At 44.1% G+C, this 16,273-nt stretch overlaps 1 protein-coding gene across 2 annotated transcripts in view; it reads left to right on the forward strand.

The window, feature by feature from the left end:
- The window catches only part of CMIP (c-Maf inducing protein), a 123,219-nt gene that overhangs the window by 71,512 nt on the left and 35,434 nt on the right, over positions 1-16,273 (forward strand). For both annotated transcript variants that reach the window (XM_085234639.1, XM_085234640.1), the window contains exon 3: positions 3,491-3,541. In XM_085234639.1, the coding sequence (XP_085090765.1) occupies positions 3,491-3,541 (51 nt within the window). The remainder of the gene's footprint in view (positions 1-3,490; positions 3,542-16,273) is intronic.

Raw genomic sequence — 16,273 nt, forward strand, 5'->3', positions numbered from 1 at the left:
TTCTTCCTGCTCATTGGGATCATAGGTAGACAAAGGAGCTACATGTAGTTTCAATCTTCTTGCATCTTCTACAGATTTTACTGCCTAATTTTCCTGTTTTCTAAAGTTCTTTCCTATGTGAGAACAATGGAAGGCCTTAACTATGCAGACAGCTCCAAACCATGGGGCACCCACCAGCCTGCTAAAGCCATTGAATTTGAGATCAAAATTTGGAGCAGAACTGGGCTCTAAACCACACATGGGATCCAAAGTGTCATTTTATGTAGATAGGAATGAAGTACATTGTATGGTTTGGAGCTCACTGCCTTCAACCTCAGAAAAGTACAGTAACCAGGACCCCTGAGTGAGCGTGTGTGTGCCGTGGTGGCCTGTGAGCACCCAAGATTCTTCCAGTAAGAAAGAAGTATTTCTGAATGCTCCCTTTGTTGGTGCAAACCTGGAAAAGAGGGAGGAATGCAGGATGCTGTGCTGGTTCGTGTTGTTGGCTGAGCCCTGCTGAGGTCAGGTACTCCCTGCAGCCAGCTGTGGTTTTGTGGCTGGCCAGGCGGAAGGCTGTGCAGCAGGATTAGTGCTCACAGGGGGAGCTGCTGCCAGGCTGCTCCGTCCAGATAATACTGCTGAAGTTAAAGGAGCCTATCTGTGCTGAACACTGTGGAAAGAGCTACTGAAGGAACCACTGGTGTTCTAGGTTCCTCTTACTGTTGACTCCTGATCGCTAATAGAAGAGGGAATTCCCTAAAGGTTTGTTTTTTTTTGTGTTCTCTTTGTCTTCTTTGTTTTCCTTGGAAGTGATCTTGAAAAGATGCTCGAACTCTGGCAGGTTCTAGTTTGAGAGCTGTTTGTGTTGTAACACGTATCCAGATGCAGACTTCCTTGATCACTTTCCAATAGCCAGCGTGGAGTCTACCTGTAGATGATGCATTGTTACTTTCCTAATTTTCCTTTCTAAATGCTATTTGAAGGCCACTGCTTTCAAGTTTCAACTCTTTTCCAGTTTGTTTTGTGGTCTTCCACATTGTGTTTCCTTTGTTTGCTCTGTATTTGCATTCCACCAATGTCTCTGACTGATGCTGTTGTTCTCTGTAACAGTTTCTGTCATCCAATTTAAGGCTCCAGTTGGTTGCAAAATCTATCTATACATATCTACAAATTCTATTTATTTATAGCATTCCTATAATCTGCAGATATTGACATCCCAAAAGTAGGAGGGTAACTACCAGTTCTCAGCAGTTCCCATTCTAGGGCTCTAGCATTTGCTCTTTCTTTAGACTCAAGTGACTGTTGGCTCAAGGCATGTAATGGTCAGACCAGGGATTAAGGCAGGGTGGCATTTTGCCTGGATTTAGAGAAGTACTGCTGAATAGGAAGCTTGGTGTAGGAATGGGGTCCAAGAAGCACTTTGGGGGAGGTTGTTTCTTAGCTTCACATGGGCCAAAAAACCAAGAATTTCTTTCAGAACAGAACATTTCTGGCTTCCTAGAGGAGGGTGGCTTAGTCTGGTGGCAGGAGCAAGTCACTGGAAGTCACTTGCCCAATAGCTTGTGGGCTTCTGGCCTCACTTGGGTTACTGTGCTTAAAAATACGTATATATATCCTGACAAAGTTGTTAATGGACTTGTAGTTCCGGACAGAGCACTACAAATACCAGCTGTTGCAGTTCTTGAGAGTTTTACTGGCAGTGACGATAGTTCCAGCTGACAGTCTGTACTTCAGCTGTGGCCACTTCTGTTCCTCCTCTTCTCCCTGCAGGCTGACAGGTTTTTCCCATGGGTAACGATATACGAAACTCGAATTAGCATCGTCATGAGCACTCACTTTGACAGGGATGTTTGTCCAGAAAACACAGCTGGAGTTTTTATTCTCCTCCAAGAAAGACTTTTTTTGAGAGAGAGAATGAGAGCGTGTGTTGGAGAAAGAAAGTGCCTGAGTGTATTTACTTTGTGCCTTTGTAATTATATCCAAAAATGATCTTCATGTCCTATTGCGTCAAATTATTTTGGACCTTTTTATTATATTAAAATAGAGTAAGAGCTGTATTAAATGAAGTTCAACCCTATACCATATTTAGGTAAAAGATCTATCTTGAATATATAAGAGTGGTAGCAAATTTGTGTTCTGAAGTGTTGACATTCTGCACAAGGTGGAAATTCTGTGTGTTTGATAAATGCTGTGATCAGCCCAGACCATGATAGATTAATTCCGCTGTAGTGCCTAGAGATCTACTGGGGCGCAATCCATTGTCATCCATATATAAAAATAAATAGCGTGTAATACAGATGTAAAAAGAGCATTACTGCATTTAGTCCTGAGAAATCGGTCCAAATTTGTGTCACCGTGAGATCAGTATCTGACCTTGGGATTAAACACAGGTTTGGTAACCACGCAACGTTTTTCCTTCTAGTATTCTTGACGTTATCAGTGAACTTTGTCAGGAAGTGAAATCCATTCTGCAGTGAATACTTATCTAAAAAGGTGTTGGAGAGTAACATCGTTGAAGGATGCTTTAAATTGCTGGAAACATGTGGTTTTTCTCTGGCGAAGAAACCATACCCTTTTAATACAGACAGACGGGCTGTTCTTTAATTCTCACTGATTGTGTAAAGCATTTTGATTTGCAAGTAAAACTTGCCCACTGGCAGGGACAAGATAGAGCTGGAAAAGCCAAAGGGCATCTCTACCCACTCAAATATTTCAAACTTATGTCACCTTGTTAAGGCATGCGTATTTACGTCACTGTGGATGCTTTTATATTTTTTGATACCGAGCCTTTTGACCTTTGGGAGTGCTGAACTGTTCCTTCGTTGGCTATGAACACTGGGAATTTCTGGCAGCTCTGCTTAAAATGGGTGATCCCTGGGAGCAATTATTGCAACATTTGTGCAGTTGCTGCGAGCAGCCCATGCGTGTGTGTGCATGTCTGCCTGTGCTGTGCTTTTCTCTCTGTTCTAATATCACTGAAAGAGCTGAGGTGTGATGGAAGCACGTTGTGGCCAGCTGGGGAGCAGCACAAGGAGGGAGGCTGTGAATGGAAAAAAACAGTACGTCCCCAGTAAAATGTCAGCCTGTCTTTTTCCTCTGTTCGCAGTGATTAATGGAGAAAGCGAATGTCCTGCAGATATTAAAGAGCTGTTCAAAACCTGATTGAAATCAGTGAGGTTTTTTCACAGTCTTTGGTCTGGACACCATTTCAAGGAGGTTAATGTTTCATATGGTTTTGGTTCAGTGTTTTATATTTGCAGCAAGGTCTTCATGTCATTGCTTTCTATAAAAATAAATTAGTTATAATATAAAACTGGAGCTCTGAGCAGAGTTTCCCTCACTCCAATTAGGCTGGGGTTGGAATTGGCCAAGGTCATAGAGTTCAGAAGAACACAATGAGTGTAACCTTGCTGCTTTTAGGGCATACATGGGTGACTTGCTTAGCTTTGGCTCAGTGGTCTGAAACACTGATAGAAACTAATTATTCTATTTGTAACTTTTTTTATTGCAGGCTGCAAACAGTTACCTGAGGGATCAGTGGTTCCATTCTTTGCAGTGGAAGGTAAGTTCTGCACTTCACAGTTTTCCTTGTGTATCTTTAAGAATACGTTTTAACATTACTCCTTCCTTGGTTGCAAGAGCCATGAGTGTCTCTTTTCATCCAGAAACCCTAAATCAGAATGTCTGTGAGTTTCTTGGATGAAGTGGACATATCCGTTTGTTACACGGCTTGATGTTATCAAGATGTGATCTTATAGACAGTGAGTAAATTCATAGAGAAGCAGGGTGGTTTTGGATTTGCAGTGTGAATTGTAACACATTATGGAATGACTGCAGCCTGGCATATGTTCAAGGCTCTTGGTATACTTGGGTTTATATATTTTTTTTGTTTGTTTGTTGTGAGAAATTTTGGAGAAAGAACATCTCTTAGAGTTACTTGTTGTAAGTAACATCAGTCTGTTATGCAGAAGTCTGTGTCCACACTTTGGAATCATTTAGTTCTCAAGGCAGTTTCCATTGCAGAGGTCTCAGCCCTTTTTTGCAATGTACCAGAACAATGAGCTGCTTGCTCTGAGCAGGGGCAGTGGGTCACAGTGACAGCGTTGTGTCTCAAAGCAGAACATTCCTCATCACAAGCTGAAGCTGCTGACCTTTGGATGGAATCTGTATGGATGTGAGATGCAGCTGTAAATCAGCTGTGGCCAGATGCTGAGCACGGCTGTCCACCATCCTGCAGTGCGGTGCCAAAGTGCAGCTCTGCAGCTCAGGCTTCTCCTTTCAGGGTTTCAGTGAAGTCAGCCAGGTTAGCTGTGCAGTTTATCAAAATTTCAGCCTGCTGACAGCAACCACATGTGAAAATAGAAGGAAGTCCCTCCCACCAAATTGGTTTTGCTGTGGGTGTTTCTAATACTCCTGCTGTTGGAAAATACTTGGGGGACAAAAGTGCAGTGTTTTGTGCTTTGCATAGCCATCAGTGTCTGTCAGAATTGTGTTCTGAGCAGGTCCAGGATCTTATCAGCAAGAGCCAGGTGTCGACAACTCCTTTTCCAGACCACTGGCAAATTCTGTAACCTGTTTCCCCAGTTGCAGAAATGAGCACGGGACAGTGGTGCTGATAGCAGAAGGCAGTGTGGCACTGTATTCTGGCTTCTTGACAGCATCATTAACACAATGCTGTTCTGGTCTTGCTTTCTTTGCAACTCCTGAGGATAACAAGAAGGCAATGAAGCTTAAAGCGTGCAGAAAGTATCTCCATTAATTCCCTCCTCTTTCAACAGGCAGAGATGATCAGAAAAAGGCAGAATTTCTTATTCTACATGGTCACCAAGCAGGACGTGCGAGGCATTGATGTGATGCCAGCACATGCTTCCCCTTTATACCAAGGCAAAAATCAGGCTTGGAAGTGCAGCTCTGAAAAACATGAAGAGCGTAAAGATGCAGCCTGCTCACCCCCTGCCCACCCCCCAGTTCCATCAATGTAATGATGAAGAAAATGTCTGGGCAGCGACCTGGTTTGCTCACATGCCTCTTGGTTATGGAGAGGGAGCGTTGCTCTGTGGGAGTTGTTTTTAAAAGAGTATTTCTTAAACTTTCCAATGCTTCTGACCAAGCCTCTAATTTTGGGAAACTCTGAGTGATTTGACTTGTTGCAAAGTAGATTTTATTTTTGCTTCCTTGCTTCCCTCCCCACCCCCAGTAAGTTCACTTTTGAAAAACAAGTGAAACATTATCTTGATTTGAAAGACCTTCCCTTTACCAAGAATAGCAAGTAGCTTTTTCCCATAAGAACAAGGACAGGGTTTAGTCACTGCTCAGGTACTTTACACTAACAAATTCCTCTTTGCTAACGCGGAGGTAGTTTTGATGGGTTTTGTAGCTTAGCAGCGAGAAGGAACACCTGACAACGTTCTCCTCTGTACTTTGGAGGACACTGGGCAGCTTTAAGTAAAAGCACAGCAGAACTAAGAGGCACGACAAATGTTGTGCCTAAGGAGAGACCAGAGCAGCGCGGTTGCATTAGTTGCCCTTGAGAAGCTTGCTGCTTTAGGCTGTGGCTGTAAGAGCCAGGTGCCCATGAAATTTGCATGTTTTGATGATTAAGCAGGTAGTGAGGGAACCCGCACAAAACTACAAAGCCTATTCTGCTGGAATGAGTCTATTTACACAAAGCACCAGCTGGCACAGAGATCGCCGCAGCTGTATTATAATTGGGCGGTTGTGCTGATGAATGATATATTTGTCCAGTGGTCTTGCAAATAATAGGTCAAAGCATTTCTGTGGGGATGTAGAACACAAATGCAAAATGGTACAGATAACTGTAGCGTAGTTACTTGGAGGAAAACAAATACTCAGCAGAGATGAGCTTGCTGTTGTTTGTATTCCTGGGGTGAAAGAATCTAGTGGGTCCGACTGAGCCCAACATCGCTCCCTGTGCCCCGCGTAAACAAGGCTGGAGGAACCCACTTCATAGCTGGCAAACCCATATGCAGAGTTCCCAGCAGTGAGCACTAGCCTCAAGCATACCCCTCTGATCTCACAACAGGAATACTTGTGTTACAGCTGTGGGAGCAGACTGGCGTTCTGTCAATATCTTTCCGCCTCCTTTTCCTATGTGTCAAGCCTTTGGAGTTGGTTGTGGTTTGCACATTGTCTGAGCTACCAGGAAAATGGCTGGGTCCAGTGAATAGCTGTATTGTTACAGATTAGGGGAAGCTTCTTATGTTCAGACATTTTCTGGGTATCCCTTGGTCTTGTAAGAAGGTGCCAAAGTCAGTGAGAGCTTTCTTGTGGCAGTTTTAAGGATTGGTGGGATGCTGTGGGAATTCAATTTGCCAGCTTGCACCCTGGAAATCATTTTTGTTCCAGAACCAAATATTGAAATAAAAATGAAGAACAATTTCTTTCTGCAGCCTAGTGAATAATAAAAGAGATGCTTCAGATAAACAGAACTAAAAGAAAACCAAACACGTAATTATCCATGTTTTAGATCCAGTTCCAAGAGGTTTTATGTGTCATCCAGCTAACTAGCTGTCAGGATGCTTACACAGCTTTTTAGGTGTGACTCTCTTTGAATGCTACGATCCTTGAAGAGAATCTTGATGTCAGGGCAGTCTGTTCCTCATTGGCTCATTTTCTCTTTGGGTTTTTCATTTCAAACCCTCCCACTAAGAGCTATGCATAATTCCTTTTTTAATCTGAATATCAACAACGCCTAGAGCCTTTTTGGCCACCTCAGCCTATTTTTAGAAGTACCGATTTCCTTTGGGTCATAGCTAAGCCAAACTGTCTTTGTCCTCCAGAGAATAAACAGAATAGGTTAGCAACTGTCCAGATCCTCAAACATAAAAAAATCATTATCCATTGTGTCAGAAGTGTTCCTTTCAACCAGGGAGGTTGGTTTGAAACCATGATAAGTAATCTTTGGTACTTGGAAGCTGATTAGTCATAACAGTGTATCGATAAAGATAACAGCATTTTCTGTGGATATACAACAGAGAGTAACACATGCAGTTCACTGCCCATTCTGGATCTAGGCTTAGGTATGGTGGCAACCAGCCATTGCTGTAGGGGATGACTATGGCCAAGCTTGGCTTTGATGGGTGCTGTTGTAATTTTGTGACGCACACAGATACCCAAGTATGTACCCTGGCATTTTCCCAGACAGTATCCATCTAATCTGTTGGCCATTTATATTTTGCTGGCTTTGGGGTAAGGTCTGTTTCTCTGTGCTTGTATAATGTGTAGCACACAGAGGTGCTGTCCCCTGAAGAATCCACTGAGTCCTACTACAGGGTGCTTCAAGTACTGATCATGGAAAGACCCACCTTACTATTTTAGTTCCACACTGCACTTGAGTTCAAAATGACAATCTCCGAGTCTTCTCATGTTGGGTCTGGTCTTCTGGTAGGCAGCACAAGTCTAGATTTACATTTGTTGGAAATGCACCTGAAGGTTTCTTTTTAGCATGCTGGATAGTAAACTCTGAACACTGCCTGCACTATGAGATGTGGGTTGGTGGTGTTTCCTAGTTAGCTGAGTGATGCAGCAATGAAACACGTCAGTTGGAGGCCTTGGGGGAATGTCCCAAGCTGACACAAGACACAGAGCCTAGAGCTGGGGCTGAAGTATGACTCAAGCTGGGAGCTCTGTGTGCCTGTGACCTGGATCTTCTAGAAAGGCTTCCCTATGTCTTTTGTTTCCAAGTGATGCTATTAACCAGTCCTCAGTTCTCCTCTCATGCTGCTTTGTCAGGGATTTTACCTATCTGTTAGCAGGACGGTGAAAATACACCAACTGCAGAATAGTTTAGGCTGGAAGGAACCACTGAACATCACTTGGTCCTCTCATCACCCACATCCCCTTCCGTCCCACCCATTGCAGGCTGTGCTCTGGACTTGTGCGAGGTTGCTCAGGGCATACCCAGCTGTGAAGCCCAAAGCAGAACATGAGGTCCATATGTGGTCTCAAGTGCTGAGTGGAGGGGAACAACTTCCTCCCAAAGCTGCCTTTGTTCGTCCAGCCCATTGTGCCATCAGCAAGTACAATCTTTTTGTTTTAAAATGACTTCTCTGCACAGACTCCATGTTTTGATTCCCATGAATTAGGAACTGGAACAATGCTGTCATCTGGGATTTGCAAACATTTTGCATCGAATGCTAAAACAAGAATTGTTGGCCCTCATTCAAAAACTTTAATTTTGATTTAATATTTCTCTGGTTCCCTTAGGTATTGTTTGATCTGTGTCTTCAGGAAATAGATACTTCAATGCACAAGCGGCCCTATTAATTGCAAAGGGATTGCTTGTCATGTAAAATCATACTTGACCTGAATAACGATACCCTCTCTGCTTTTTACTGTGTGCAGGTTACGAATTCCCTATCCATTAACACAGAATATTTTTATACAGTAGGTGATTTACTCAGCTATGTGTGAGTATCAGTGTCTGTATCTAACAGGGAAAGTTCAGAGGGGGTATTTTTCTGTGCTTTAAACCTACAGAAAATTAAGAGAAAGTGTTCTTGAAAGTGTGGTGAAGCTTTCCTTGTGTAGAAGCACCTTTACGGTTTTGTCACCATGGTAATGATTAAAAATAGTGCTGATACAGGAGTGGGGCTTATATAGAATTTAAATTATGACATTAAAGAAATTTATAGCCTTAAATCTCAGTAAATCATGCCTTAAAACTATGAGATCAGGAAAAAAATCACATCAGTTACAGCTAAAAATGCCCACATCTGTCATTTGTATTTAATCACCTGATTTACGATCTGAGAGAGGAAGCCTTGATACACTGCAACAACTCAGTAGCTCTGTGCTGTACTTCATACTGAAAATATTATTCATCAGCACACTTCGGAGCAGTGGCTGCTGCACTATAGACCCTCTCTGTGGTGGGTTGCACAGCACACACAACTCCTTCTTCTTGATCATAACTTTGCTTGCTTTAGCCAAAAACCTGAGGTATTTTAGTAGGGCACAAAATTTCACATTTTCTGTTATTTGGAGGTGAAACAATAAATCATTCTTATTCAATTAGGCTGATAAATGTTCCCCCACCCCACATATACATGTGTCTGTATATGATTCAATGACAAATTGGTGGGAACCCAAGCTGTGGAATTCAGTTGTGCCTCTGAAAGCCTCAGGGCATTAGAGAGATAAAAGCAGGTGTGTGCTGGTGGTTTTATGCTTCCTGTGGAAAGGCGGCATGAAGTGCTATCATACGTACACCTTTTGTTTACGTCATGGTTGGGATGTGCTGTTAGGTGCTCTCCCCCACTGCTTTTGGCTGAAGGCATTACATGGTGCATGAAGCCTGCTGGCTCCCTCACTTTCCTGTGCAGGTTTGGCCAGTCTCAGGCCGTGTGTTATCAGGTGTCACTCGAAAAATCTTAGTATGGTTTCTCATTGCTGAGGTCTTGCTTTGCTAGAGGTGCTGTCAGCAGCTGAAGAGCACCACTCTCACTTTGGGATGTAAGAATTATAGAACCATCAAGGTTGGAAAAGACCAGTAAGATCACCTAGCCCAACCATCAACCCATCCCCACCATGCCCACTAACCATCAGTGGTCCCTCAGTGTGATCCCTCAGTGCAACATCTACCCTTTTCTCGAACACCAGGCTGTTTTTTTGGGGAGGGAGAGCTCAGGGCAGTTCATCAGCTAGTAGTGAAATTCAAGTAGAAACTAGATAGTTATTTTCTGTCTTGCTTTAGCAAAGTCAGGACCGGCTCTAAATTTTCACCTCTAGACTTGGATGCTATCCTATTCAAACTAATACTAGGTCTGAAGATAGAAGGGTGTCAAAAACAGCTGAATAAACAGGCCAGGTTGTTATTGTGTACTTAGGTCTCAGCTCTGAAGAGGAGTAAATACAATTGCAGTAGTATGTTGCTTCTCAGGAATGCTGAACTACCAGCCGAGGGGATTCTCATTTCTGTCCTGACGAGTCACTCTTCAGCATTATTGCAGGGCTGCCCATACAGCTAATTCTTTGCAATTCAAGATTTCCAGGTCAGGGTGACCACTAGTTTCACCGAATCACAGCTTCTCCTCTAGAGAAGCCATAATGCAGCGCTGCACCAACATTAAACCCTCACTCAGTTTCCTAGCTGTAGAGCAAAGCTAAAAATCGGGTGTTCAGCAGGTCTCTTACAAACACAGCACTGGCAGTCTTTCCCAGGAGTGTAATTATCCTGCTCACACGATGCACTGGGTGTGAAAGCCTGACTCTGGGAGCTGGCATGCACTAAGTGCCTTGTTAAGCTGCTGTATTGGGACCCAGTTCTGCATTATTGATGCTTTGAGGACTCTTGCCAATTACTTCATGGGTATCTGGAGAAGAGTTAAAGGAGCCCGAAGCAGCAAAGGAGATCTAGGTGTTGTTTTAGATTTCTCTTTCCTGTCTTATTTGTGTATCCATTGCATATGCATGTGACTCTTTACTGTAGTATTTGAGATGGAAGCTTCCATTATTAGGCTGTGGCACTAAGGGCAGCGGGTGGCTGTATGGCTTGTTTGGATCAGCCCCGCTCTGAAGTGGTGGCACCTCACAGTCTGGAGTCCCCTGTGAGGACGCTGGCCTTAGGGTCACACAGGCTAAATGCACACTACTGGTCTTGGTTCCGTCTTGCACATCACACAGTGTTCGTACAAAGTAGAATTAAGAATGCAAATTGCAGATCTGGTGGCACTTTAGTAGGCTAAAGGACTGCAGTAGATTTGGGGATTTGTGCTGATCTGGTGCAGTGGGATGGGATGTAAAAATGTGGAAAATGTGGATATAAAAATGTCTCAGATGCAGGTGCTGCTCTGAAACCTGGTATTTCCCTGTGAGAAAGTGGGAAATTCAGAGCTCTGAAGCCTAGGGATCTGAAGCCAGAAATACCCTGTTTTTTTCAAGGTCCTTTTAAGATGCTTGCAAGCATCAAATCAGTATCCAGTATCCATGCTCTCCCTAAGGCTCTGCAGCAGCTCTCTGACACAAACACGCTCCTCAAGCCGTGCACATCTCTCTTGCTGACGACATTGATGATGCAGGTGCACATGAGAGAGAAGCCAATCTCAAAGCCATTTATGGTGCAGGAGTGCTAGAAACTCAGCAAAATAATGCATTTGCCAAGGAGGAGAGAGTGAAAAAGGTGGGTAAGCGTCCATTTGGAAGGCTTTGCTGACTGGTGAGCGGGGAGGAGGGCAGGAAAAGGTGAGGATGCCCACTGCTAGCAGCAGAAAATGAAAGGGGATGAAATGGCTTTTTAATCTGGTTTGCATATCTGGGAAGAAATAATTTCTCTGTACGCTCTGTGGTGCTACCAAAGCTGACTGGCATCTCCCAGAAGACAGAACTGGAATGGATTCTCTTCCAGAGATTATCTTTTGTTAACAGTTCCTACCACATGTAGCATTAGCAGCTGTTTAATCCTAATTTGAGGTGGTTTCTCAGGTGGCAAATTCTCCTGATCAGGGTCCCTTTGTGCCCGAAAGGACTTGCATAAACTCTGCAGCCATGCAGTAAGGCGGTGCCGTGCTTTCCTGGTGACAAATGGTGCTTGTGCTGCATGGGATGGGAAGGGTGCTGGTCAGTGGGGTGGTTCTGCACAGCAGGTATGTTCCTGGCTGTTCTCCACGGTGGCCTTGTGCACAGCTTTTTTTCTGGCAGATCTGGCCAAAGTGCAATGATAAGATTGTGCATATTCGTTTTTTTCCTACGCACTATCTCTACTCTGCAGTGGCAAAGTCATTTATTCCCACCGCAGCCTGAGTGCTGGTGGATGTCAAGGACCAGGCTCCACAGACACAGCCATCATGAGTGGAATATAAAGTGCACAAATAGTTATTAGAAACCTGGAGCAGTTCTGTTTGGTGTCAGGGGCGTTCTATAACACAGCTGGTTGAGTTAGGTCTGTGCACAGCAAGTGCTGCACCTGTGTAGCAGTCTTAATGTCACAGTGCTTTGTGACTTCTGCTTCCTTTGATTCACGCTAAACTCCACAGTCAGGCAGTGCCTGCTGTAGTTGATGCTATTTGTTTTCCACACGCACTGCATTGCAGTTAGTCCAGTGCAGGTTTGGGAAAGTGTATATGGTACACACATAATCCTGCTTTTCATCCGATAGCTTATTTTATTCTTTTTTTCTTCTTCTTCTTCTTCTTTTTTTTTTTTTTAATGGAATGTGATTTTGCTGACTACGGAGTGTGCTGCAGAAGCATGTCAGACTTACCCCCCTCTGCAAGCTGTGGGTTGTGCCCACAGCAATCCCGATGCCCAGACAGAAACAAGCCAAGCAGTGGCTGCTCTGGAAAAAAAAGGGCCAAAAACGCTGCAGCAGGGAGCAGAGGGGTCCTGCAAAGGAGGAGATAGCTGTGCCTCAGTGCAACTGAACCTTTCCCCTGGTGATGAGTCAGAGGCTGTCAGAGAGCTGCAGATGAAGCAGGTGTCCGGCTCCTGCCCTAACTGTGCGACTCCTGCAACTTCTGCCTGGGGAATTTTCTCACTCTTTCTCCATAGGATTTTAAAGCAGCTCAGGAGGGGTTTGTGGACCCCATCAGCCTGCAGCAGAGCAGAGCTTTCCAGTACATGAGGGACAACGGTGGTGGTCAGTTATAATGAAGTTTTTCATCCTGCCCAAGATTAGGAGGAAAGATACCAGGCAACTTAAGCTTAAAAACAAAAGAACGACCACTACAAACCTCATATTTTAAAACATTTATTCTTTTGGGGAGACGTTGCATGGGGTTCGCAATCCAAGATCACAGCACTGTCTCTACTAATGTTTTTTTGCAAGGGAAGAGCAGCTTGTGCTTCTGCTAGAAACCTATCTGCAGTCATAGTGAAATTCTGCATAGCCAAAGCAACATTAAAAACAAACCCTAGCTTGGCTCCAGTATGAGAAATACAGAACAGCAGTTGCTGTGTGCAGGATGAAAGCTGATGTTTTGCCAACCTGAAGTGTAAAGCTGATGCTGGAACAGGGGCCTGAAGAATGGAAGTGTTTGCCAAAAGGAAATGGAAGCAGGGATGGAGGGTTTCGGGGAATGCATCAAAGTGGGTCCTGCCAAAAGTGTCTCCCATGTGGACAGGTCTGGTTACGAGAGTAACCGCATTAGTCCATGCAAAGTGCAGCTGGAACTGCAGTTGGACTTTTGCGTTTTCTAGCTGGGGAACAGCATCTCAAATACACAGCTACAGGACTTGCTTTAGGATCTGCCAGCTGTGCTCCTGCATCTTTGGCTTCAGGCAGGGATTTGAGAGAAAGGCAAGAGACCAATGAAAGCAAAGCCCAAGTGCTTGCTTGTGGGAAGCTCACCACTGGCATGCTCTTCCTTCCCCATGTGGGGCTAGAAGGAAGCCACAGTTTTTGAGTTGCCTTCGGTTTTTGGAAGCACGTAAGCTATATTCACATGCAAATTTGTTTTCAGTGGGGTCTCTAAATTTGAGACCCTTTGGTAGGCTATCCTTTCCTTCTCATCCTTTCATCCCTCCTTGTTGATGAAGGGTATCTTTGCAGTGGTCTTGAAGGCATCAGAGAGCACAAGCCCGGAAGCATGATCAAGCAGAGGACGATTCAGATCAAAGGAAGTGGGTGTGTATGTAATGCAAACATAATACACTTTGGGAGCAAGTTCTTCAGCACATGGACATCAGTTGCAGTGAAGAGCTGCCCTGTGAGCCCCTCGGTCCTTTTCTTCCTTTCCCCCAAGCTGAAATGGGATGTGTGTTTCATCCTTTTAAAATTCTGTTTACTTCAGCATTCTTTTACTCCTGCAGTGTATTGTCCCGGTGGTATCTGAGCAAAGGACAAGCTCTGTGCCTGTGGCAAGTGCCCATTCAGTTGTTCCAGTTTGTGTATTAGTAACAACTCAACCCACGTCACCACTTGCTGAACCCGTTGAACTCCGGTAGCTTTGAAGCAGTGCTGATTTGGGTATCCTGGGTTTCTTGCCTGGGTTAGCTGAGGTCTGGAGCGAGGTGGTAGACACCAGTGGGGAGGGAGGAGAGGGGGAAGAAATAGGAAACAAAAAATAAGAGGTTAATGAAGATAGGCTGAAAAGAGGTTTCCGGGGAGATGCTGCAATTGGGAAACGCAGCAAGGGGATATCAGCTTTCAGCTTGCTCCCTGCTGCCTGGTGCTTGCTGGTGGTGCTTTTATTTAGATGTGAGTTAGTGATTAGCGGGGAGCCAGAAGACTTCGGTCTCACTCTGGAAATCACAAGGAAATCATCTCAGTGTACTTGCACTGCTTCTCCTTCCTACCTTTAATCATCTAGACCATGAGCTGCTCAGGGCAGAGACTGCCACTTGATGTATTTATTTGGGGTCTAGATTCATGGGTGCCAATCTCAGTGCCATAAATAATGTCAATTTCTTCAAGAATTTTTAATGTGGATTGGCAGAAATTGAAGAATTATGTAGATCTTCACTGAAGATCAGGAAGTGTCCAGCTTATGAAATTTCAGCTACGGTAGGAAGCAGTGTATAAGTGTTGCTGTGCAAAACCTTCAGAAGGTCAGGAGTTTGCTGCAATATGAGCAGTCCGAGCTCCCTGATTTGTGAGGCTTTATGTAAATAGCCTCAGCCCTTTACCTCAAATAGAACTTTTTGTGGACTTAGTCAAGTAAGTTGCTTTTCTTCATATTGGTAGATCTACCTGCTGATTTAAGTTTATCCCTGGATAATGGGGAAGCACAAATTAGCAACAGATTATTCTTATGTTGTTCAGAATGTGGATTTAGCTGAGTTCTGGGGACGCCATCCTTGTTATCCTCAAGGTATTGGGTTAATAGCCAAGATGCCAGCAGGTGGTGCTCAAGAATACTTGGTATAGCTCCTGGCTTTTGTAGGTGAAGCCAAAATGAGTGTTGAACATTGCCAGCAAATTTTCCCATTTCTTATACAGCATTTTAACAAAGTGTTCTGCAGCAGAGGAGAAAACAGTTCCAGTTCTTTGTGCTTTTTGTTCCTCTGTACACTTGTGTGCAGCAAGAGACACCTGCATTTCACATAAGCTCCATCCAAATAAAGCTATAGTACCAGCTTGGCTCTGCCACCCCTCGCTGTGCCAAGGGACCTCCGTGCAGGAGGATGACCTTTTCCCTTCTGCTGGAACTGCCCTCGTTGCCCAGCAAGAAATAAACAATTGTTGGCACACGTGGCCCTCAGAGCCATGTACGTCCCTGCCATAGCTCCTGCTTGGCCATAAAATAAGTGATTAGTTGGGTGCCGTTGTGTGGAAAAGGACTGAAGAACAGAGAACTAAAATTTAACTGGCTATTAAGGATTAGGGTTAGTTATTTTTTCTAATGTCATGTATTAGCTGACAGGAAGACTGGATCTCAAAAATACAGAATGTGGCAAAGCAGGGATGAGGTTTGGTCATCAGGAAGGCCGACTTCATGTTGTCCTTTTTGGCTCAAGCGTGCTGGCTGCTTTAAGGTATTCTTTACATGAAAGGTCTTCTTGAGGTCAAGAAAGGCAGCTGTGCCATGCCTTACATTTTTGTGCATTAGAGTTCATATTTCTTAGTGCTCAACAATACCAGTATTATCATCCCTGTCCGGGAACGTGGTGAATGAGCAGGGGCTATAGATGAGGCCATTATGGGATAGAATAGCATATGAAGATGTCATTTAAAAAAGCTGAAAGTTTCCTGTGCCATAGACTCTACTGAGCTTTCTGTTCATAGCAATGTTCAAAAGCTTTTGAACACTGATCACAAAAACCACTGCCTACAGATTTTTGTCACATGCTTGCTTAATAACATTGGAAAAGTAATTTTTCTCATGTGGGCTTCAATTCCTCCTCCTCCAAAAGAGGATTTAGAGTTAGATCCTTGGGTTTCTGCAAGACTTAATTAATTAGAGTGATTTGAGAATGAAGGATGCCCTGTCAGTGTCACTTATTCCCTATACTGCTTCTTCTTCTGGATACTTATTAAATTCAGTGGTTTTGTTTTAAGAGTCAGCTTAGCAAGGTTTTTGAAATGATGTTAGCTGTGTGGTTCTGGCTGGTCAGTAGCTAGAAGGGTCAAATTCCAAGCTGGCATGTGTTATTTTTACTCACATAAGTGGTCTCAGGAGCTGCTGCTTTTAGCAAAATCCGTGTGAAGCTGGATTCCCAGCCCAGGATTTTTCTTGTACACATTAATCTTGTGATGAATGCCGTGTGAGCAAGTGAAGGCATCTTTCACACTGTGTTCAGGGAAAGAAGCTCCCCGCGCATGTCCGCATGCCTGTTCTCCACTACAGGTCTTTGCCCAGCAGCTTTGTTTTTAAGCTCATGAGCAATTGTTTCTCCT

Source organism: Meleagris gallopavo, chromosome 13, assembly GCF_905368555.1.
Source record: "Meleagris gallopavo chromosome 13, MGAL_WU_HG_1.1, whole genome shotgun sequence".
In the NCBI taxonomy this organism is placed as follows: domain Eukaryota; kingdom Metazoa; phylum Chordata; class Aves; order Galliformes; family Phasianidae; genus Meleagris; species Meleagris gallopavo.